Below are 24,637 nucleotides of genomic sequence, written 5' to 3' on the forward strand. Positions count from 1 at the left end.
GTTTCCCTCTTATTGGTACCAAAATGCAGTTTTTTCGTTCAGCTGGCAGTGATTGTGTTTCTTTGTTCAGCTCTGATGGGCTTTAGGAATGGGATTCTGGAATTTTGGGCTGCCACTAGAAACCAGTGCTCAGGATTCCCTTCTGCCCTGTCTCAAACACCTCCTCTGCCGTATTCTCCATGCGATGATGTCACAAAGGCCTTTGGGGGGAGTTCCAGAGAATCTTCCTTTTCCAGGGCAGTGGGGATCAGGCTATGGCACAGGGTGGGGTGTTAGGGACAGGAGAAATTGGATGTCTCAAGACATTTTGGAACACCTGAATTTGGCAGGGCTGGTTTAGGCCTTGCTTTTGGTGACACAAGGTCCTGTGTGTCATTTAGTCTGTCAGCCATTGCACACTGGGGACAGTGGCATGCTCTGCCAAACCCATCTCCGGAGTGGCCAAGTGACCAGGATTTCCACCTTGGAACAGGGGCCTTGAAGGCCCCAGGGCTTTAAAGGCAGAGCATGAGGTGGCCAAGTGTCTGAACCTGTCTTCTCTTTGAGTATTTGCCCTATCCACACTGGAAACCAGGAGTTGGAAACTGTCTTGGTTTAAAAGAAAAACATCTTCCAAGGAAAGCAGGAAGCCTCATGGAATGGAAAGAGCACCCATCCTTCCAAATTTTTATAACAGCAAAAATTATGAGGTTTCCAGGCAAAAATTTAAGAAGAGGACCAACAGGTAATTCTTAGAAAGTTTATAGAAAAGAACAGAACAGAACAAACAGCAAGACAAGAACTGAAATTTCCAACTGGCTCAGGGCTGTTTGTTTATCCTTGGTGCAGTCCCAGCCACAGACAGCAGGGGGCGCTGCAGGAAGCACTCCCGCCCAGCAGGGGGCGCCCCGGTGCCAGCTCCAACCCCTCAGGGGCCATGGTGGCCTCGTGCGGGAGGGATGAGCCCAAATCCTCCTTTGGCAAAATCACGCTTTGCACCAATCGGTGCCAGCACCAGCACCGGCAGCGCCCGGGCAGAAGAGACGAAGGCAGCAGCTTGGATCCTGGTGCCCAGTGGCAGCGGAGCAGTGTCCGGGCCCAGGCACACACCCTGCGCAACACCCGCCACCGCTCTCCCTGATGGCAACGCAAGGAAGGCAGCACCCAACCCCAGGCAGGTCTCAGGCCCACAGCAGCACCTCTCGTGCCTTTCCACCACAATTCCTGAAAACCCTCAGCCTCTCACTGCCTTTTCCTCCTTCAGCCCTGGCACAGCAGCTCTGGGAATGTTGAATTGCCCTGGCATGTTGAGGAAAGCGGGTGCTCCTTGCTGACATTGCCAGGGCTCCTCAGGGGCTCCACAGGATGTTTGGAGCTGCTGCTCTTCCTGGGCCACTGCTGGTCCTGACACAGCAGCCACAGGGGGAGGAGGAGGAGGTGGGAGATGGAAAGGGGGAAGAAGAAGGGGAGGAGCAGGCCCTCGATGAGCTGTTGTAATTAGGGTCAGGGATCCTGAAGGTCAGCTGTGCTGCTAAAGCACCCCTGTGCACAAAAGCACAGCTCTGTTTTTGCACTACTATGGCTGTACTGGAAATATTTTGGAGCTCAGATGCCTCCAGCTCTGCCCACAAGAAGCTTTTTTGGATGCCAGGGAAGTTTTATGGAGCTTCTCACCATGGCCACTGCACAGGGATGAGCATTGGCCAGTCCTGCTCTGGCCAGTCCCAGGTGGCAGGCAGGACCTGAGGCTCCCCCCTTCCCCTTGGCTTTGATTCTTGCAGCTTTCGATCTGCTGCAAAGGTGAGAATTCTTTCTGTGGCCATAAAAGGCCTGAGTGTGGTTTGCTCAGCCCTGCAAGAAGCACAAAAGCCAGTGTGAGCCCAAGCAGTGGCTCTGTGAGGCCCTTTGATGGTTTTCACAGCAGGGCTGGCTGGAAACCCCCTCTGCAGGGGCAGCTGTGAAGGAACCAGTCCGGAAATGCAGCAATTGAACATTTGGTGCCTGTCCCCAAGACAATGAGAGAGCCCCAGAACTGCTGCAAACCCCAAAAGGTTCTGCTCAACATCCTGATTGGGACTCTTTAAGGTCTAAGCTGAGTAGGCAGAGCTGAACACTCAGAAACTATTTCTCCTGGGTTAATCCAGAAGCTGTGTTTTATGTCCTAAAAGAGCCACAAAGATCCTGTGCCCCATTGCAATGGGGGAGGAATGGGTAGCCCCTGGAGGAATTTGGAGCACTTGAATGGGAAGCTCTGGGCAGCCCCACATGGGGATTTTTCATTTGTGGCCACCTCCTGGGCAGAGTGGGCAGGCATGGGAACCTAGGGGGAGGGAACACATGGGGCCAGGATCTTCAGTGTCCCCAGTGCCCCCAGTCCCCTGAGTGTCACAGCACATTCCCGTATATTTCCACACATTCCCGTGGTCACCCATGGGTTGCTGGTAGCTCTGCGTAGGTCACCCGGGGATCCTGCAGTGTGGTGGCACGGGGGGACACTGCGAGAGACACTGGCTGTGGCATCTGGGTAGGGAGACACTCATGGATGACGAGTCCCTCTGCTTGTGTCCCAGCCCAGACTCAACCCCCGTCTGCTTGGTGCTCACGACGTGGGTGTACAGCACTTCCCCCTCCTCTGGGGTGGCCGGGGGGTCTGGGGGGGCCCTGAGGGAATAAAGGGGATGTGTGGGAGGGAATGGGAGGGCTTGGGTTTGGGGTCAAAGGTAAGAGTGTGATTTGAACCCCCCACTCACCTATCCTGCTGCTTCCTGGCAGCTGCAAAGGAAAGAGGGGAGGGGTAACTGTGGGGTCCCTTCGGCTCTGACCCCTCTCAGGAATCCTCAAACCCCACTGCTCCCTTGATTTCCTCCAGGAACCCTGAGCATCCGTGCCTCCCAGAACCCCTGAACCACCCCAGGGCTCTGTGCCCCCAGAATGTCAAGCCTGGTAGAATGGCTCAACCTCCAAATTCTCCCCAGGGCCACTGTAAGAACCCACAAAATCCCTGTAAGGCCTTGCAACACACCCACAAACCCTTTAGTACCCTGGGAAAGACTCTGAGTGCTTAAGTCACAGGCTGTGGGTGCTGCCCCATCAACCCCACATTTCCGTGGCCCCCAGGTCCCCGGGGCCCCCAATCGTCCCGACTGACACCCACCCATATTGTTCCACCAGTGCCAAACCACAGCTCCAGCCACAAGCAGGAGCAGGAAGAGGAGGGACCCGCCAAGGCCTGCAGCCACTGCTGGGGACAGAAGGGACACATCAGGGTCACCTCTCACTGCAGAGCTCCTTCAATCCCAATGACCCCATGTGACCCCACCTGTGTTCCAGTGGTGTCCAGTGGTTCCCTGTGGTGTCACCTCCAGGGCCAGCTCTGGGCTGAGTGCCTGGAACACGCGGTGCCCGTCCTGTCCCAGCTGGTTGGTGGCCACGCACTGGTAGGTGCCTGAATGTCCCACATTGACGGCCCCAAGTTCCAGGAGGGGACCCCAGGCCACCTCGTGCCCATTGTGCAGCCAGGTGAAGGTGACAGGGGCTGAGCCCACCTGCACTGAGCAGTGCAGGGTCACGGGGTCACCTGGTAACACCTGGAGTGCTGGGGGACTGGGGGTGATGGTGGCATTGGCCACAGGCACTGTGGGGACACAGACAGGGCTGGCACCAGGTGAGGGGGGGATGGGAATGCTGTGGGTGGTGTCACCTCAGTCTGGGGACCCCATTCACCCAGGACACTGACATTCAGGGGGACACTCTCAGCCACACTGTCCCCGTCGCTGACCCAACACTGGTAGTGGCCGCTGTCATTGTCCCCAACATGCCGCAGCTCTAGGTCGTGTCCTGTGCTTAGAGGTGAACCCAAGCCCACCCGGTGCCAGGAGAAGGACAGGGGACCTGTCCCCTTGGCCACCGTGCATCTCAGCACCAGGCGATCCCCAACTGCCACCCGTCCCCCAGGGGGCTTCACAGATGTGGACACCCCTGAGGGTGGGACCCCTGCAGGGGGACACAGGAGGGGTTGGGGACATGAGAGGAGTGGGGGACAGCAGGGAGGAGTGAGGGACTCAGGGAGGGGGAGGATAGGAGAGGGGGTGGGGGGATCTCAGTGAGGTAGAAAGGGGTGAAGTGGGGCCAACGCTTGGAAAGGGAAGAAAGGAATCCAAAGGAAGGATGGGACATTCAGAGAGGGGACACAAGGAGAGGGTAGAAAGGAATCGAAGGAATGATTTTGGTGACCCAGACAGGGATGGCAGGGTCCTGGACAATGGAGGGACATCAGAGAGGGAGTGGGACACCCAGGGAGAACTGTGGGGACCTGGTGGGGGATGCAGGAACCATCAAGAGTGATGGGAGGACCCAGAGAGAGAGCTGGGAAGGCAGAGTGGCACACAGAAGGTTGAGCAGGAATGGGAGAGCTGGGGGGCCTGTGGGGGCTCCTCGTGCCCATCCCTGCACTCACTGTGCACCGTGATGCTGAGCCGGGCGCTGCTCTTCCGCACGGCCCCCCCCTCGGAGCGCACCTCGCAGCTGTAGTTCCCCGAGTGGGAGACCCCCACGGCAGGCACCAGGAGCTGCGGGGACCCCTGCGGGCCCCCCACCAACTGCCTGTCCCGGTAGAAGTGGTACAGGAGGGGGGCTGGGGGCCGCATGGGGCTGGGGGTGCTGAGGCAGCTGAGATTGAGGGGAGACCCCGCGGGGATATCGGGGGGACCCTCCAGCACCAAGACAGGCTTGAGCTCTGGGAAGGAGATGGGGGTGAGGACTGTGACTCTGAGTCCACTTAGAAGTGGCTTTGGGGGTGTCAGGATATTGGGGCTTCAGCCGTGGGGGTGCTCACCGTGCACTGTCACTGTCACCTGTGATGACACTTTTGCTCCTGTTCGCACCAAGCCCCCGCAGCGGTAGCGGCCGCTGCTCTGCAAATCCAGGGGCGACAGGGACAGCTCTGTGTCCATGAGGGGCCCCCCCAGCTCCTTGTCATCCTTGTAAAATTGCACCCTGTTGACAGGGCTGTCCTGCCAGGCCCGGCAGCGCAGTGTCACTGTGTCCCCCTCCACCAGTGCCCGTGCTGGCACCTGCAGCACCAGCAGCTCTGTGGGACAGGAGGGTCCCGTCTCACTGAGGTGCCCAAGACAGGTCCAGAGTGGATGCCCATGGCACTGGGAACATCTGGAGTGTCCACTGCATGGGAGGGTCCCAGAGACAGCAGGAGCACTCCCGTGACACAGATATCTCTGTGTGCAAGGGACAGGCTCTCGGCACACAAGGGATGTGCGTCCATTCACGGAGTGGAGCCCACCCAGACCTATCAGGGAGCCACCCTGAGCATTTCATGTCCCCACTCACCATTTGACACCATCACAGGGGGACTGAGCCCACTGCTGGGTCTTTGACACTGGTAGGTACCATTCACTGTGACAGTGAAGCTGTCGGGTCCCTCCTGCCCCCACCGTCGCCCATCCTTGTACCAGGTGGTGGCACCAGCGGTTCCCAAGCCTTGGCAGGTCAGCGTCACCTGGTCCCACAGCACGGCTGGCGTCCAAGGGGGCTCCACCAGGAGCTGGGTGCTCTGGGCACCTGCGGGTGACAGGGGACACCAGCCTGCCAGGTCCACCACAGGGCTGGGGACAGCAGGGCAGGGACATGGCATCCCCCGAAGACTCACCAGCGAGGCTGAGGGTCTGGGCTGGAAGGGAGAAGGGAGAGGGCTCTGTGGGGATGGCCCTGCAGGGACAGCAGCACCTGGGGGACCTGGTGTTGTGTCTGTCCCCAAATTGTCTCCACGGGAACACAGGTGTGGCACAGAGGTTTTGAGGACAGAAACATTTCAGTCACACCGGGCTGAGGCAGGACATGGGGACATTGTGGACACCCCATGTGTACACAGGTCACTTCCATCAGCTCTTCAACACCTGTCCCCACAGCCACATCCCCATGGCCCTGAGCCTGTGATCCCATTCCCATGTCACCTGTCCCCATGCCCCATCTGCATGGGATGTGGCCCTTGTCCCTGTCCCTGCATCGCTGTCTCACCGTCCCAAACAGCTGCCCCAACCCCAAGGTTCCTTTGGCCACATCCTTGTCCCCACACCCCGATCCCCCTGTTCACAACCCCACATCCCAGTTACCGTGTTCCTGTCCCCACGGCCACCCCACCATTCTGGTCACACTGTGGTCCATGCCCATGCCCTGGCTTTGCTGACCTTGGGGTCCTCACGGTAAACCCACAGCCCCCCTGTGCCCCCTTCCCACCGCTCTCTGCCTCACCAGGGACCATCCCCAGGGCGTCAGGCCCGTGCCTGGGGCACTCACCCCACAGGAGCAGCGCCACCTTCCTGGCCATCCGGGTGTCCCCGGCCATGGGCACTGGCTGTCACTCGCTGCTGGGGCCGCCTGTCCCCTGGCTGGCGGCTCTTTGGATGAAGGGACAGGAAGCGAGGGCAGGTCTTGTCCTCATGTGTAGGTGGCCCTTGGTGGGGGCAGGGTGGGGACAGGATGGGGGCAGGGTGAGGACAGGATGGGGGTAGGTTGAGGACCTTGTGAGACATGGGGGTTATAAAGGAACATGGTGGGGACAGGATGTTGCTAGAATTTGGTGGCTGAGGTGTTGCAGGGAGCCAAGGATGGGTGTCCAGAGCATGGGGGTCAGGGGGAAAAAGGGACCCTCAGGAATGGGAGTTGTGAGGGAACAAGCAGCCATTGGGATGGGATCAAGGCAATTGTGGTGCTGGGCAATGGAGACCTGGGATTTGGGTCCCAGAGAGGGGAGGAGAGACCAAGAGAACGGGGGTATCATGGTTTGGTTTCCAGGGGGTCATAGGGATGGTCTGTGGCTGGGTGAGCACAGGGATCACAGTTCTTTCACAGGGTGTCCCAGATTTTGGGCTGACTCAGAGCCCAGCACAGCCCCCACAGGGTGCTCATGGCCAGGGGAGCCCCCCAGGCTTGTCCTGGGAGGTTCTGGCTCTCTGCCTCACACACCCCTGGGCGTTTTCCCGTCTCCTCATTTTCTGGCTCAGCCATCCCAGGGAGCACCTGAGCAGGTAGCAGCTGAGGGATCCCAGGATGAGGAAAGTTTTCTGAGGGTGCAGGCAGTGCTTGGGGGCTCTGGGGGATGAGAATCTCTGGCTGTGCTCCCCCAAGATTTTCACTTTCTCTTTCCTGCAGCAGAAAGAAGAGGCTGTTTGTGCTGAGGCCAGCATGTGTATTCTGTCCTGGGGGAACATCCAGAGGGGTCGTGCCAGAAGGGAAAAGGGCTCCTATGGGCAGGTGACACCTGGGTCTTGTCCCAGAGGGCTCCTCTTTCTGGAGGTGCCATATCCTTGGGGATTTCTGTCTGAGAGGTGGCACATCCTGGGCACCTCTTTCCTGGGGTTCCTGAGCATTCTCACTGTCCCCAGTGGGGCCCTGGCACCTCTGGGGTGCCCAGAATTTAGGGGACACCTGTGATGACTTTGCCCTTATGGTGAGAAATCTCAGGTACATTTGGTTCCACAGCAATCTGTGGAGATGCCTGGGTGTCCCTCAGGCTCTGATTCCCTGGTAAATGCACTGTACCCTGCTCTGAATTCTCCTGCCTGGGAACTCCCTGCTCTTGCTGGGACACCCCTGTGCCCCAGAGCCACGTGTGCAGCCCCTGCTCCATATTTCCACACTTTTTTCTCTTTTCTGGTGTCCACATCCAGAACCCAAGCATTCTTTCTGGGAGGTTCCAGAGGGCTGCAGGTTTTGTTCAAGGAGGAGGGTTCCGGTCAGGTTGTTGAGCAGATCCTTGTGGGTTTTGCAGCAGTTCTGGGGCTCTCTCATTGTCTTGGGGACAGGCATCAAATGATCGGTTGCTGCATATCCGGACTGGTTCCCTCACAGCTGCCCCTGCAGAGGGGGTTTCCAGCCAGCCCTGCTGTGAAAACCATCAAAGGCCCTCACAGAGCCAATGCTTGGGCTCACACTGGCTTTTGTGCTCCTTGCAGGGCTGAGCAAACCACAGCCAGGTCTTTTTTGGCCACAGAAAGAATTCTCACCTTTGCAGCAGCTCAAAAGCTGCAAGAATCAAAGCCAAATGTTCGGGGGAGCCTCAGGTCATGGCTGCCACATGGGGCTGGCCAGAGCTGGGCTGGCCAATGCCCATCCCTGGGGACTGGGGCTGGGCCATGTCTGGCCCCACACTTGGATGGTCACTGGCTTCAGGGAGCAGGAGTTTGGGAGCTCCTTCCAGTCTGGGACTCCATTCCCCAGCTGCTTTTGCCAGCTCAGATCCTGGAGGGGAGGAGTGAGATTTGGGAAGTCTGGAATCCCTGGAGCCACCATCCCCCAGGACAGGACCTCTTCCTTCTGCTTCAGGAGAGACAAAGTGAAAGTGTGTGAGGGAGGGCCACAGCCCAACACCCCCATCTCCCAACGTCTCCTCAACCCACCGTACAAGCCCTGTCCCCCCTTTTCTTCCACCCTGGAGTTCCCGCAACCCTTTGCCTGTTCAGGTGCCTCCCCGGATCATCAAGGCACGGATTGGGGGGTTGTGAAATTGAGGAATTAAAAGAAAGGAACTGAAATGAAGTGAGGAAGAAGCCTCTGGGGGGGTGATAGGGATACAGATCATGAGCCCCTTGGAATCTGTTGGGGTTTGGGTGACCAAAACACCTGAGGCACCCAGGGAAGAAACTGTGACCCATGGGCCCACCCAGCCACTGCCCATCCCTGGCACCCCCATTCCCATGGGACTCCAATAAAGGGACCCCAATTCATTATGACCCCCCTTCCCTAGCACCCCCATCTCAGGACTGACAATCACCAAGATCTCCATGGGCAAGGACCCCCATTATTAAGGAACCCACTCCAGCCCTCACAGTACCCCTTCTCCAGAGCCTTGATTCTCCCAGGATCCCCCATTCCTCTGGCACCCTCATAACTCAGACCCCCATCCATGACCCCAAATCCCTGCCGCTCCGTGCCCTTGTAAATCCCATCCCTGAGTGCTCATAGCTCTGGTGACTCCCCCTCTACACATTCCTCTGCACACCAATACCTGGCTCCCCACACCCTCTGAACCCCCCACTCCTGGGAAGTCTATGTCCCACCTTGTGCCACGCAGCCTTGACCCCAACATACAGCCAGGGGACCGATGGCCACAGCAGCGAGTGACAGCCAGTGCCCATGGCTGGGGACACCGGGATGGCCGGGAAGGTGGTGCTGCTCCTGTGGGGTGAGTGCCCCGGGCACGGGCCTGACGCCCTGGGGATGGGCCCTGGTGAGGCAGAGAGCGGTGGGGAGGAGGCAGAGGGGGTCGGTAGGGTCCCCTGAGGACCCCAAGGCAAAAAAAGCCAGGGCATGGGCATGGACCCCAGTGTGACTAGAGCCATGGGATGGCTGTGGGGACATGAAGAGACAACAGGAACAAGGGAACCGAGATGTGGAGATGGCCCCCAGGTGCTGCTGTTCCTGCAGGGCCATCCCCATCCAGCTCTGTCCCTTCTCCCTTCCAGCCCAGACCCTTGGCCTCACTGGTGAGTTTGCAGTGCTGTGGGACTGAGTGACACTGACCTGCCAGGGCTTGGGGACCGCCGGTGCCACCATCTGGTACAAGGACGGGCAGCAATGGGGACAGAAGGGACCCGACAGCTCCATTGTCACCGAGAGTGACAGCTACACATGTTACAGACACAGCAGTGGGCTCACCCCCACAGTGAGGGTGTCAAATGGTGAGGGGGGTTTGGGTGTCCCCACCCCAGCACACAGGGACCCTGAGGGCTCAGGGTGGACTCAGCTTCAAGGGTCACCCCTTGGTGTCACCAGAGTTTTTCCCATGGTCTGGGGACATCCCAGAGTATCCCAGCGCGGGGGGACCCCCGTGCTGGATTTGGGGCCCCTGATGTGACCCAGTGGGGGGTCCCGGTGACATCATCTGTGACAGGTCCCCCCACTCCCAAAGACTCGCTGGTGCTGCAGGTGCCGGCGTGGGCGCTGCTGGACGGGGACACGGTGACACTGCGCTGCTGGCACTCAGGGGACTTGCCGGTCAACTTGGTGTACTTCCGCCACAATGAGAAGGAATTGGGGAGTCTCCACAATGGGACCAAGCTGTCCCTATCCCTCCTGGAGCTTCAGCACAGTGCCCACTACAGCTGCTACAGCTGGGTGAGAATCCCTGTGTAGTTGTGTTCAGTGCCAGCGACAGTGCAGGGTGAGCACACCACAGCCGACATCCCAACACCCCCACAGCCCCTCCTGGGGACTCGGGGACACAAATTCCCCTCCCCCATCTCCTTCTCAGAGCTCTTCAAAGTGCCACAGCTGGAGGGTCCCCCCGAGCCCATGGAGGGGTCCCCCCTCAATCTCAGCTGCCTCAGCACCCCCAGCCCCCTGCGGCCCCCAGCCCTTATCCTGTACCACTTCTACCAGGATGGGCAGTTGGTGGGGGACCTGCAGGGGTCCCCACAGCTCCTGGTGCCCGCTGTGGGTGTCTCCCACTCGGAGAATTACAGCTGTGAGGTGCACTCCGAGGGGGGGGCTGTGCGGAAGAGCAGCGCCCGGCTCGGCGTCACGGTGCGCAGTGAGTGCGGGGATGGGCACGGGGAGCCTCCACAGCCCCCACGAGACCCCATCTGGGTGCATCCCCCTCCCCCAAAAATCCTCCTTGTGTCCCCCCTGCTCAGCCCTGTCTGTGTCCCCACAGTGCCCATGATCAATGTCACCATCACCCCCGGTCCCCCGGCACTCTGGGTGTGCCCAGGTGACCCCGTGACCCTGTGCTGCTCAGTGCAGGTGGGCTCAGCCCCTGTCACCTTCACCTGGCTGCACAACGGGCACGAGGTGGCCCAGGGTCCCCTCCTGGAGCTTGGGGCCGTCACTGTGGGACATTCGAGCACCTACCAGTGCGTGGCCACCAACCAGCTGGGACAGGACAGGCACCGCGTGTTCCAGGCACTGAGCCCAGAGTTGGCCCTGGAGGTGACGCCACAGGGAACCACTGGACACCACTGGAACACAGGTGGGGTCGCTCACGGTTCCTATGTGGTTCTGAGGTTCCCAGAGCACAGATGATCCAGATTCTCGCCCACTCTGTCCATGACAGTGAGAGAAATGGAATAGAGCACAGCAAGGAAACTCCTGAGGTCACTGGGATTGCACAATCTCTTTGGTTCCCCCCATGACCCCTGCGTGTCCCCTCTGTTTCCTGCAGTAGCTGCAGGGTTTGTTGGGTTCCTGTTGTTCCTGGTCCTGCTCATGGGTATCACTGTGGATTATCACTGGTGGATCCACATGGGTGGGTGACGATGGGGTCAGGGGTCCTGCAGAGTGTTGGGAAGGCCCCAGAGAAGGGGAGGGCGGCCCCCACAGCCCCTGACTCGGGAGGGGCTGAGCCCCCAGTGACCTTGGCTCAAGGCCCTGGCATGTCTGAAGGGTTGTGCAGGGCTGTTGGGGGTTCTATCAGGGCTTTTTTGGGGAATTCAGAGGGTGTTCCTCCCTGCCAGGCTTGGGGTTCTGAGGGGTCAGAGTCTTGGGGCAGTGGCGTGGTTCATGGTTGCTGGGATGCATCAGGGATACTGGGGGGACCCTGGAGGGCATTGAGGATCTGGTGGTGGTTCAGGATTCTCGAGGGTAGATGGGGAATCAAAGTCATCCCTCCAGGTCTCCTTTGGAACTGCCAGGAAGCACCAGGAAAGGTGAGTGCAGGCTCTGACCATGATTTGGGTGTTCCCCAAACCTCAGGACCTCCCATCCCCTTCCACAAACCCCCTTATTCCCACAGGGCCCCTTCACTGGAGGATCCTCAGGTGACCTACATGGAGCTGCTGGGGCCACATGGGCAACCTTGGGAACCCAGTGACATCTATGAGAATCTACAGCAAAAGTTGTGACACTCTGGGAAGGGGGAGGTCCTGGAGTGAGGGAAAGCCCCCAGAGTTAGGGGGAAGCACCCAGGGCCCCTGGGCTGGTGGAAACTGAGCCCACAGCGACCTCGGCTGGGCATCCTGGTGGTGTTGGGAGGAATTTGGGGTGTCTTGGTTGGGCTCCAGGGGCATCCCTGGGTGGGCTTGTAGGAACATTGGGGTGGCACTGGAAGTACCTGGAGGGTTTGGGAAGGTGATGGAAAGCTGTGCAGGGATGCTGGGGGATCTTTTTGGAGTCCTGCGAGAGTTTTGGGGGTGTCCCTCCCTGCCGGGCTTTGAGTTTTGTTGCTCAGAGGGTCGGGGACACTGGGGGCGTTAGGGACACTGCAGTGGTACCAAAGTTCTGGGGGGTTCAGGGGTGCTTGGAGTGTCCTGAGGCAATCAGGGGTGTAGTGGGAATCGGGACTCCACTGGGGATTTGAGACTCCCGTGGGTGGGTGGAGCTGCCGAGGTCCCAGGAAAGTTCAGGGGTCCTGGGGTCCCCATGGTGATCCCCTGCCCTTTTCCTTGCAGCCACCAGAAAGTCCCAGGACAGGTGAGTGGGGGGCTCGGGCCAGGACTCCTCTTTCTCCCTCCATGGACACCACCAAGACACCCCCCCCTTATCCCCACAGGACCCCTCGGAGGAGGGAGCGCTGCTGGACCCCCACGTGGTGGGCACCGAGCAGAGAGGGGGTGAGTACGGGGGGGACAGGGACACATCACCCACGGGTGTCACCCCCACCAACGTCCCCACTTCTGGAGTATCTCTCAGGATCTCCCTCCATATCCCCCAGGTGACCACAAGGAGCTTCTGGGACCCCATGGTGACAGCAGGACAACAGTGACAGCTACGAGAACAAGCTGTGACACTGGGGGACACTGGGGACACTGTAGGGCACTGGGAGCACTGGGGGCACTGGAGGTCCCTACTCCAGGGAACCCCTTGTGTGTCCCCTCCCTTCGGCTCCCATGGGTGCCCACCCTGCCCGGGAGGTGGCCACAAGTGGGGAGTCCAATGTGGGGCTGTCCAGAGCTCCCCGTTCCAGTGCTCCCAGTGCTCCCAGTACCCCAGGGGCTCCCGATTCCCTCCCCAGTGCCAGGGGGCACAGGACCCTTGTCCCTCTTCTTGGACACAAAACGCAGCTTTTGGATTAAACCAGGACAAATGCCTTTGTGTTTCTCATCTCTGCCTGCTCACCTCGGGAAGGAGGAGGGTCCTGGTCAGGCTGTTGAGCAAACCACAGCCAGGCCTTTTACCTCCACAGAATTCTCACCTTTGCAGCAGCTCGAAAGCTGCGAGAATCAAAGCCAAGGGGGCAGGGAGAGCCTCAGGTCTGGCCAATGCCCATCCCTGTGCAGTGGCCAAGGTGAGAATCTCCACAAGACCTTCCTAGCAGATAAAAATGCTCCTTGTGGGCAGAGCTGGGGGCATCTGAACCCCAAAATGTGTCCATTGCTGCCACAGTAACACAAAGTCCCCGAGAGAGGCAGCAGAGCTGTGTGTTTGGGCACCGGGATGATTCAGCAGCATGGCTGAACTTCAGGAACCCTGGCACTAATTACAACAGCTCATTAAGGCTCTGCTGCTCCCTCTCCTCTTCCTCCTCCTGTAGTTGCTGTGTTGGGACCAGCAGTGGCCCAGGAAGAGCAGCAGCTCCAAACGTGCTGTGGAGCCCCTGAGGAGCCCTGGCAGTGTCAGCAAGGAGCACCTGCTTTCCTCAACATGCCAGGGCAATTCAATGCTCCCAGAGCTGATGTGCCAGGGCTGAAGGAGGAAAAGCGAGTGAGAGGCTGAGGGTTTTCAGGAATTGTGGTGGAAAGGCACGAGAGGTGCTGCTGTGGGCCTGAGACCTGCCTGGGGTTGGGTGCTGCCTTCCTTGCGCTGCCATCAGGGAGAGCGGTGGCGGGTGTTGCGCAGGGTGTGTGCCTGGGCCGGGACACTGCTCCGCTGCCACCGGGCACCAGGATCCAAGCTGCTGCCTTCGTCTCTTCTGCCCGGGCGCTGCCGGTGCTGGTGCCGGCACCGATTGGTGCAAAGCGTGAGTTTACCAAAGGAGAGATTTGGCCTTATCCCTCCCGCCCGAGGCCACCATGGCCCCTGAGGGGTTTGAGCTGGCACCGGGGCGCCCCCTGTTGGGCGGGAGTGCTTCCTGCAGCACCCCCTGCTGGGCGGGAGTGCTCCCTGAAGCACCCCCTGCTGGCTGTGCCCATAACTGTACCAAAACTGAAGAAACAGCCCTGAGCAGGTTGGAAATTTCTGTTCTTGTCTTGCTGTTTCTTCTCTTCGGTTCTCTAAATCTCTAAGTAATGAACTATTATTCTCTTTTCTTGCATTTTTGTGTGGTAGCCTTATAATTTTCACAACTATAACTATTTGGTGGGACTGTTCCTCTTTCTATTCCAGGAAGGTTCCTGCTTTCCTTGCAGGTATTTATCTTTTAATCAAGACAGTTTCCAGCTCCTGGGTTCCTGCTTGGATGGGACAGACACTCCAAGACAAGACAGGATCAGACACTTGGCCACCTCAAGCTCTACTTTTTAAGCCCTTGGGCCACCAAGAGCCCTGTCTCAAGGTAGGGTTCCTGGTCACTCAGGCACTCAGGATCTGGGTTTGGCACAGTGTCCCACTGTCCCCAGTGTGCCATGGCTGACAGACTGACTGACACACAGGGCCCTGCGTCACCCAAAGCAAGGCCTGACCCAGCTCTGCCACACAGAGGTGCTCCAAAATATCTTGAGATATCAAATTGTTCCTGTCCCTGACACCCCACTCTGTGCCATGGCCTGATTCCCACTGCCCTGCAAAAGGGGGAGGCTGTGGAACACCCCCAGGGCCTTTGTGACATCATTGTGTGGGGAACACAGCACAGCAGGGGTTTGAGAAAGGGCAGAAGGGAATCTAGAGCACTAGTTTATAGTTGCAGTCCAAAATTGGAGAATCCCATTCCTAAAGCCTGACAGAGATGAACAAAGAAACACCATCTCTGCCAATTGAACAAAAACTGCATTTTGGTGCCAATAAGAGAGCAATGAGTCCAGGCACTGGGAGGAGAGATGAGGAGCTGTGGGTGTACTGGGAGAGTTAAGAGGGGCATTGCAGAGACACTGGGAGAAGTGGGAGAGAGAATGGGAACCACCCAGATGTACTACGAGCAATAGAGAGGCACTGGGAGGGAAAACAGGGAGCCCTTGGGGTACTGGGAGCACAGTGGGGAGGGATTGGGGAACTGTCTGAGGGTTCTGGGAGCACTTGAATATGGAAGCTGCTGGTGGCAGTGGGAGTGGGGAGGTGAAGCCTTTGGGGGTTCAGAGAATATGGGGAGCTCTGGGTGTCCAGTGCAGCTTCACATATGACTGCCATTTTGTCCACTTACCTGTGAATGTTGGGCATCCACGAGAGCAGTGAGGGGACACACAAGCGTGGTTGCCCATGGTTGGGGTCCCCCAGTGCCTCCAGAGCCCTCAGTGCCCCAGTGCCCCCCAGTACCCTGAGTGTCACAGCACATTCCCGTAGATGTCCCTGCATTCCCGCAGTTGCCCATGGGTCGCTGGCAGCTCTGCGTAGGTCACCTGGGGATCCTGGAGTGTGGTGGCAAGGGGGAACACTGCGAGAGACACTGGCTGTGGCATCTGGAGCGGGGACACTCATGGGTGACATGTCTCTCTGCGTGTGTCCCAGTCTGGACTCACCCCCCATCTGCTTGGTGCGGATGATGTTGGTGTACAGCACCTCCCCCTCCTCTGAGAGGGCCGAGGATTCTGGGGGGACCCTGAGGGAATAAAGGGGATGTGTGGGGGGAATGGGAGGTCTTGGGGGTTGGGGTCAAAGGTCAGAGTGTGATTTAAGCCCCCCACTTACCTTTCCCTGCTGCTTCCTGGCAGCTGCAAAGGAAAGAGGGGAGGGGTAACGGTGGGGTCCCCAGGACCCTGACCCCTTTCAGGAAACCTCAAACCCCACTGCACCCTCAACTTACCCCAGGACCCTTGAGCATCCCTTGTGCCCCCTAGAACCTCTGAACCATCACAGTGCTCTGGACCTACTGAACCCCCAGAACCTCAAGCCTGACAGGGATGCGGAACATCTACATCTCCACCAGATCACTGAAAGAACCCCCAAAACTCCTGCAAGGCCTCCAAAACCACTCTAAATCCTTGCCAATGCTGAGCCAAGGTCCTGAGCAATGAGCACTGCCCCAGTCAGGAGGTGTGGGGGTTGCCCCATCACCCCCATATTTCAGAGGCCCTCCAGCTCTCCAGGGCCCCCAATGTCACTCACACATGTTGTTCCACCAGTGCCAGCCCACAGGTCCAGCCATGAGCAGGACAAGGAAGAGCAGCTATGCGCCAAGGCCTGCGGCCACTGCTGGAGACAGAAGGGACACATCAGGGTCACCTGTCATTGCAGAGGTCCTGCAATCCCAATGACCCCGTGTGACCCCCACCTGTGTTCCAGTGGTGTCCAGTGGCTCCTTGTGATGTCACCTCCAGGGCCAGCTCTGGGCTGTGTGCCCCGAACACATGGTGCCCATCCTGTCCCAGCTGGTTGGTGGCCACGCACTGGTAGGTGCCTGAATGTCCCACATCTATGGCTCCAAGCTCCAGGAGAGGACCCCGGGCCACCTCGTGCCCATTGTGCAGCCAGGTGAAGGTGACAGGGGCTGAGCCCACCTGCACCGAGCAGCGCAGGGTCACGGGGTCACCTGGGCGCACCTTGAGTGCTGGGGGACCAGGCGTGATGGTGGCATTGGCCACAGGCACTGCGGTGACAGACAGGGCTGGCACCTGTCAGGAGGGATGGGGATGGTGTGGGTGGGGCCACCCAGGATGAGGGTCTCGCAAGGGGACACTCTCAGCCACGCTGTCCCTGTCGCTGACCTGACACTGGTAGCGACCACTGTCATTGTCTCCAGCGTGCTGCAGCTCCAGGTGTGGCCCCGTGGCCAGTGGTGTCCCAGAGCCTCATTGGTTTCAGGAGAAGGACAAGGGACCTGTCACCATGGCCACTGTGCAGCTCAGCACCAGGTGGTCCCTAAGTGCCAATTGTCCCCAAGGGAGCTGCACAGACAGGGACACCCCCGTGGGTGGGACCCCTGAGGGGAAACACAAGAGGGACTGGGGACATGGGAGGAGTGGGGGAAAGCAGGGAACAGTGAGGGACTCAGAAAGGGGGGGGATCAGAGAGGAAAGGGAGAACCCAGTGAGGAAGAAGGGAGTGTAGACAGGGTGGGGAGGCTTGGGAAGGGGTGGAAGGGATCATTGAGAAGAGTCAGAGATTTAGCAAATGGAAAAATTAAGAGGGTTGAAGGGAACCACGGGGAAGATTTTGAGGAACCAGACAGGGATGGTGAGACCTGTGTGCAGCAGAGGGACCTCAAACAATGAGTGGTGCATTATGGGAGCAGTGAGGAGAGCAGGTGAAAGCTGATGGGGAGACCAAAAGTTAGAGCTGGGAAGGCAGAGTGGCACACAGAGGGTTGAGCAGGATTGGGAGAGCTGGGGGCACTGTGGGGGCTCCCTGTGCCCATCCCCGCACTCTCTGCGCACCATGACGCCAAGCCGGGTGCTGATCTTCCTCACGGCCCCCCCCTTGGAGCGCACCTCGCAGCTGTAATTCCCCGAGTGGGAGACCCCCACGGCGGGCACCAGGAGCTGCGGGGACCCCTGTGGGGCCCCACCAACTGCCCGTCCCCGTAGAAGTGGTACAGGAGAGGGGCTGGGGGCCGCAGGGGGCTAGGGGTGCTGAGGCAGCTGAGATTGAGGGGGGATCCCTCCATGGGCTCTGGGGGACCATCCAGCACCATGTCAGGCTTGAGCTCTGAGAAAAAGATGAGGGTAGAGAGTATAAATCTGAGTCCACTGAGAAGTGGCTTTGGGAGTGTCAGGAAATTGGGGCTCCAGCCATGGGGCTGCTCACCATGCACTATCACTGTCACCGCTGCCGACAGTGTCATTCCTGAGGCCATCAAGCCTGAGCAGTGGTAGCGGCCACTGTTGTGCAGCTCCAGGGGGGACAGGGACAGCTCTGTGCCCTTAAGGGAGTCCCCCAGATCCTTCTCGTCCTTGTAAAATCTTACCCAGGTGACAGGCTCGTCCCAACGTCCCCGGCAGCGAAGTGTCACAGTGTCCCCCTCCAGCAGCACCCGTGCTGGCACCTGCAGCACCAGAGACTCTGTGGGATGGGAGGTTCCCATCACACTGAGGAGACCGAGACAGGTTCAGAGTGGTGCCCATGAAACCAGTTACAACTGGGTGGAGTGTCCACTGTGCAGGAGAGTCCCAGGGACACCAGGAGAAGCCCCGTGACACAGTTGTCACCACGGGGGTCCCACCACACTGGGGTGCACTGGGATATCCCTGTGTGCAGGGGACAGGCTCTAGCCACATGAGGGGTGTGAGGCCACCATAGAAGTGGAACCCACGCAGACCTCCCAGGGAGCCACCCTGAGAATTTCAGATTCCACCCTCACCATTTGACACCATCACGGGGGGGCTACGCCCACTGCCGGGTCTCTCACACTGGTAGGTGCCAATCTCAGTGACAGTGAAGCTGTCAGCTCCCTCCTGCACCCAGGCCAGCCTGTGCTTGTACCAGGTGATGGCACTGGCGGTCCCCGAGCCCTGGCAGGTCAGTGTCACCCGGTCCCACAGCACCTCTGGCGTCCAGGGGGGCTCCAGCAGGACCTGGGTACTCTGGGCACCTGCGAGTGACAGGGGACACCATCCTGCCAGGCCACCACGGGGCTGGGGACAGCGGGGCAGAGACATGGCATTCCCCGAGGACTCACCAGCGAGGCCGAGGGTCTGGGCTGAAAGGGAGAAGGGACAGGGCTGGGTGGGGGTGGCCCTGCAGGGGCAGCAGCACCTGGCGCACCAGATGTGGTGTCTGTCCCCAGACTGTCCCCATGGGAACACTGGTGTAGCACAGAAGTTTTGAGTACAGGGTCACCTCGGTCACCCTAGACTGAGGCAGGACATGGGGACACTGTGGACACCCCATGCGTGCACAGCTCACCTCCCTCACCCCTACAGCACCTGTCCCCACAGCTACCTCCCCATGGCCCTGTGCCCGTGATCCCATTCCCATGGCACCTGACCCCATGCCCCATCTACATCCAATGTGGCCTTTGTCCCTGTCCCTGCATCCCTGTCTCCCTGTCCCTGTCCCGGCAGCTGCCCCATCCCCAAGGTTCCTATTTGCCACATCCTTGTCCCCACATCTCTGTCCCCCTATTCCCATCCCCAAATCCCAGTTCCCCTGTTCCTCTTCCCCTGTTCCTGTCCCCATGGCCACCCCACGACTCTGGTCACAATGGGGTCCATGCCCATGGCCTGGCTCTGCTGGCCTTGGGGACCTCAGGGGACCCCACAGCCCCACTGTGCCCTATCCCACCGCTCTCTGCCTCACCAGGACCCATCCCCAGGGTGTCAGGCCAGTGCCCAGGGACACTCACCCCACAGGAGCAGCGCCACTTTCTCGGCCATCCCAGTGTCCCTGGCCATAGGCACTGGCTGTCACTCGCTGCTGGGGCCACCTGTCCCCTGGCTGGCGGCTCTTGGGATGAAGGGACAGGAAGCGAGGTCACGTCTCGTCCTCATGTGTAGGTGGCCCTTGGTGGAGGCAGGGTAGGGATAGGATGGGGGCAAGGTGGGGACCTTGTGGGACATGGGGGTGATGCTGAGACATGCTGGGGACAGGATTTTGCTGGAATTTGGAAGCTGAGGTGTTTCAGTTTGCCAAGGATGGGTATCATGGCATGTGGGCCCCAGGTCTGAGGGTGTGAGGACCCTCAGGATTTGGGGGTCTGGGGGGAGAAGGAGCCCATGGGATGGGATCAAGGCAATGGTGGTGCTGGGCAATGGCAGAGCTGGGATGGGGGTTCCCAGGGAGGAGAGGCCAAGGGAATGGAGGATGCCAGGATTGGGTTCCCATAGCAATGGGGGTCCCAGGGATGGGCTGTGGTTGGGTGGCACAAGGCTCACAGCTCCTTCACGGGTTGTATGAGATTTTGGGCTGACTCAGAGCCCAGCACAACCCCACAGGGTGCTCAGGGCCAGGGGGGCACCCCAGGCTTGTCCTGGGAGGTTCTAGCTCTCTGCCCCACACACCCCTGGGCTTTTTCCTGTCCCCATATTTCCTGGCTCAGCCATCCCAGGGAGCACCTGAGCAGGTAGCAGCTGAGGGATCCCAGGATGGGGAAAGGAGGTCTGGGGGTTCAGGCAGTGCTTGGGGGTCTGTGGGGGATGGGGCTCTCTGGCTCTGCCCCCCCAAGATTTTCACTTTCTCTTTCCTGCAGCAGAAGGAAGAAGACGTTCATGCTGAGGCCAGGATGTGGATTCTGTCCTGGGGGGCACATCCAGAGGGGTTCTGCCAGGAGGGAAAAGGGCTCCTCTGGGCTGGTGATGCCTTAGTCTTGTCCCAGGGGTCTCATTTTCCTGGGGTGCCATGTCCTTGGGGATTCCTGTCCCAGAGGTGGCACATCCTGGGCACTGCTGTCCTTGGAGTGTCCAGAGAATTCCTGCTGATCCCAGTGGGGCCCTGGAAACACTGGGGTGCCCAAACTTAAAATGATGCCTGTGCTGACCTTGCCCTGATCATGGGAAATCCCAGGTACATTTGGTTCCACAGCAATCTGTGAAAATGCCCGTGTATCCCTCAGGCTCTGATTCCCTGGTAAATCTACTGCACCCTGCTCTGAATTTCCCTGCCTGGGCACTCCCTGCTCCCGCTGGGACACCCCTGTGCCCCAGAGCCACGTGTGCAGCCCCTGCTCCATATTTCCACACCTTTGTCTCTCTTTTCTGGTGTCCACATCCAGAACCCAAACATTCATTCTGGGAGGTTCCAGAGGGCTGCAGGTTTTATTAAAGGAGGAGGGTCCTGGTCAGGTTGTTGAGCAGATCCTTGTGAGATTTGCAGCAGTTTTGGGGCTCTCTCAGTCCCTTGGGGACAGGCACCAAATGATCAATTGCTGCATTTCCGGACTGGTTCCCTCACAGCTGCCCCTGCAGGGGGTGTTTCCAGCCAGCCCTGCTCTGAAAACCATCAAAGGGCCTCACAGAACCACTGCTTGGGCTCACACTGGCTTTTGTGCTTCTTGCAGGGCTGAGCAAACCACAGGCAGGCCTTTTTTGGCCACAGAAAGAATTCTCACCTTTGCAGCAGCTCGAAAGCTGTGAGAATCAAAGCCAAGGTGGTGGGGGAACTCAAGTAATGGCTGCCACCTGAGGCTGGCCAGAGCAGGGCTGGCCAAAGCCTATCTTTTGGCACTGGGGCTGGGCCATGGTGAGAAACTCCCCATTTCCTGTTGACGTGTGGGGTGACTTTGGTGTCACTGTGAGATCCATGTGCCACACATAGGCAGTTTGGGGACAGACACCACACTCTAGGTCCCTGTGCTGCTGTCCCCACAGTGCCACCCCCACCCAGCCCTGTCCCTTCTCCCTTCCAGCCCAGACCCTTGGCCTCGCTGGTCAGTCCTTGGGGGATGCCATGTCCCTGTCCCACTGTCCTCAGCCCCGTGGTGGCCCTGGCAGGCTGGTGTCCCCTGTGACCCTCAGGTTCCCAGAGTACCCAGGTCCTGGTGGAGCCCCCCTGGACGCCAGCGGTGCTGTGGGACCCAGGTGACACTGACCTGCCAGGGCTCGGGGACTGCCGGTGGCACCACCTGGTACAAGGATGGGTCGGGCTGACGGCAGAAGTGACCCGAACACTCCACTATCTTTGAGAGTGGCACGTACACATGTGAGAGACTCGGCAGTGGTCTCAGACCCCTTGTGATGGCACTAAATGGTGACGGGCATGTTGGGAGTCTAGTGTTTTTGTACTATTGTGTCAATTTAAAGAATTTTTCCCATTTTCATGCCAATGGAGCTGGCTGGGTTACATTCAGGATCTTTGATGTCTCTAAACAAAAGAGGTCGGTGTCAGCGGCTTCTGGAGGGGATTCGTGTTTTCCAGAGAGCTCAGAGGAGGACCCTCTGTCTCCAGCCCACGTGGCCAAACACAGGAGAGCCAGACCATCCGTGATCATCTGCTCTGCATGTGCCCCGTTCCATCCTCCTGCCTCTGCAGACACAGCTGATCACCTGGACACAAACGGTGAGCGAGGTGCCGCCCGCTCCAGCACATTCCCACCCGAGACCAGCATGGCCACTGCCTCCCCTCCCGCCTCCGCTCCCGCCAGCTCTCTGCAGCTCCGGGTTTTGTTCCAGCTGCAGCACCGGGACCGAGTGCAGAGAGAGTGTGCCTGCAGCTAAAAAAGGGACTGGAACTGAGTTATCTGTTCTGTTTTGTTGTTAACTAAAACAACTGCTGTTGTTTCTGCTTGTAGGGTTAGATATATTAGTAAAAGAACTGTTATTCCTTCCCCCTTATCTTTGCCACAGAGTCCTTGCTTCAAACAATTATAATACTTTGGGGGAGTGGAATGACAGTCTCTATTTTAGAGAAAAACTTCGGCCTTAATTAGCAGACACCTGTCCTTTAAATCAGGAAAGGGGGATGTTTGCCCTGGCACTTTTATGGTCCCTGAGAACTCTGTATGGGCTACATTTCTGGGTCACACCTCTCATGTGACCAGAGGCCTTCCCCTTCAAATGGGGACATCTCAGAGGATCCCAGTGCAATGAGACACCCGCTGTTGTAATGGGGAGTTTCTGGTGCTCCCAAGTCCCTTGGGATCCCCCAGACTCCCCAGATGTGACAGATCCTTCCTGTCCCACACAGCATCTTGTGCTGGTACGGGCACTTCTGGAGGGGGGACACAGTGACACTGCGCTGCCAGGGCTGGCAGGATGCCACAGTCACTGGAGTATGGTTTTACCATGGGGACAAGGATCTGGGGGGGCCCCTCTGTGGGACTGAGCTTTCCCTGTCCTCCCTGCAGATGAACCACAGTGGCCACTACCGCTGTGGGGGCTGGGTGAGCTCTGAGCCATCACCGAGCTGACAGTGACAGTGACAGTACATGGTGAATGTGGGAATGGGGATGGGAAAACCCACCATCTTCACAGCTTTCCTCCACCAGTTCCTGTGTCCCTCATCCCTCCTTCTGTCCATCTCCGGGTCACCCAGACCTTCTCATGTCTGTCTCAGTTCCCTCCATATTTGTCCTGGTTCCTTTCTAGGTCCTCGCCATCCTTGCCTGGCATCCCATACCACTTCTGAGTTTCCAGCTCCATCCTCTGCTTTCTCTTCCCTACCTGGCTTGCTTCCACCCCTCCCTGCTTCCCCCCAGTCTCTCCCTGGGCTCCCCCCACCACTCTCTGAGCCACCCCACATCCCTCCATGGGTTCCCTCTGTCCTATCTCATCCCTGTCCCTCATTCCTGCCTGCCTCAACTCCATCGCACTCTGGGTCCACTTTTCCCTCCATGGGGTCTCCTCCCACCCCATCATACTCCCCTCCTGCCACTCCCCATATGTCTCACCCTTCCCAGATTCCCCATCCCACCCATGTCCCCCTGAAGTGGTCCTGCTCTCAGGGGTGTCCCTGTCAGTGCAGCCCCCTGGGGCACAGGTGACACTGGGAGACTGCTTGGTGCTGAGTTATGTGGTGCCAAAGGGACAGGTCCCCTGTCCTTCTCCTGGCCCCAGGGAGGGCTCAGGGACACCACTGGGCACTGGCCCCTGCCTTGAGCTGAGTCATGCACATGACAATGACAGCAGCCACTACCAGTTGGGACAGCATGGCAGAGAGTTTCCCACTGAATGTCACTGTCCTGGGTGAGTGGGACCCTTGGGCTGAGGGTGACTTGATCTACAGGATCCTAATCCCACACCAGGCCACAGCCCCACCACTGCAGGTCCCAGTCCTGAGTGGCTGGGACACTCTGGTTCTGGATTCCCTCACCCACAGCATCCCCAGTGGGTGACTGCTAAACACCACCATGAGTCACAGTCCTGGCTGAAAAGCTCCCTCTGTCTCCAGGTGCCAACATGCACAGGCTCCCACATTCCCCCATCTGACACTCTCTGGCCCCATTCCCTGTCCCCACTGGGTGCCAGCCCCTCCCCCCAGCCTCAGCCCTGTCTGTGTCCCCACAGTGCCCGTGGCCAATGCCACCATCACCCCTGGTTCCCCGGCACTCCAGGTGCACCCAGGTGACCCCATGACCCTGCACTGCTTGATGCAGGTGGGCTCAGCCACTGTCTCCTTCACCTGGCTGCACAATGTTTCTGCCCTTCATAATTACACTTCCGAGGCACTCAACTCCGGGAGAGAAGGCGCGCTGGGATCTTCTGAGGACTACCCACTGTATTGGTTTGGCTGACTCGGGAGGCCCTTGTGCTAATGCTCCAACTCCCCCCTCCTTTGTAAAATGCACGTACAGGTCTAAAGGCAGGTTGGGATTCCACCTAGCTGGTGTAGCTGCCACCAATTGTCGTTCGATGTAATCGAGCGAGTGAGCTGCCTCTCTTGAGATACTTTTGGATTCCCATGGGTGTTTCCCTTTCAGGAGGTCATACAAGGGAGACATGATCTCTGGAGGAATAAGAGTGGTGCTTCACAGCCACTGTAATGACTCCACCAGCCGCTGAACGTCATGCAGCATCTTGACGTCACGCCGGATTTTAATTGTAGGAGGTGACACATAAGAGCTGTTAATCTTCACGCCCAAGAAGGTAACTGAAGGGCCAACTCCCCAAACTTCTGGAGGGCATTGTGAATCACAATTTATTGCCAGGGCCACCCGGGGGGTGTTGTTGTGTCCAGGGTCGCCTGTGCTGCCTGTGCTGCCTCTGCTGTGTGTTGTGCCTGCATGCCATCTTGTTTGATGTTCTGTGTTGCC

The 24,637-nt window shown here is 58.8% G+C and overlaps 2 protein-coding genes across 2 annotated transcripts in view; both read right to left on the minus strand.

Moving 5' to 3' along the window:
* Positions 1-24,637, minus strand: part of LOC306813837 (low affinity immunoglobulin gamma Fc region receptor II-like) — a gene marked incomplete at its 3' end in the record, with an annotated part of 110,655 nt that overhangs the window by 52,247 nt on the left and 33,771 nt on the right. The gene's annotated exons all lie outside the window — the stretch shown is intronic.
* Positions 1-24,637, minus strand: part of LOC306813751 (Fc receptor-like A) — a gene marked incomplete at its 3' end in the record, with an annotated part of 54,335 nt that overhangs the window by 23,997 nt on the left and 5,701 nt on the right. The window contains exons 2-5 of the mRNA XM_079329350.1: positions 18,632-18,652; positions 18,314-18,544; positions 4,814-5,068; positions 4,436-4,738 (exon numbers count right to left, since the gene is read on the minus strand). Of these exons, the coding sequence (XP_079185476.1) occupies positions 4,436-4,738; positions 4,814-5,068; positions 18,314-18,544; positions 18,632-18,652 (810 nt within the window). The remainder of the gene's footprint in view (positions 1-4,435; positions 4,739-4,813; positions 5,069-18,313; positions 18,545-18,631; positions 18,653-24,637) is intronic.

Source organism: Erithacus rubecula (genome assembly GCF_903797595.1).
Source record: "Erithacus rubecula genome assembly, chromosome: 33".
NCBI lineage: Eukaryota > Metazoa > Chordata > Aves > Passeriformes > Muscicapidae > Erithacus > Erithacus rubecula.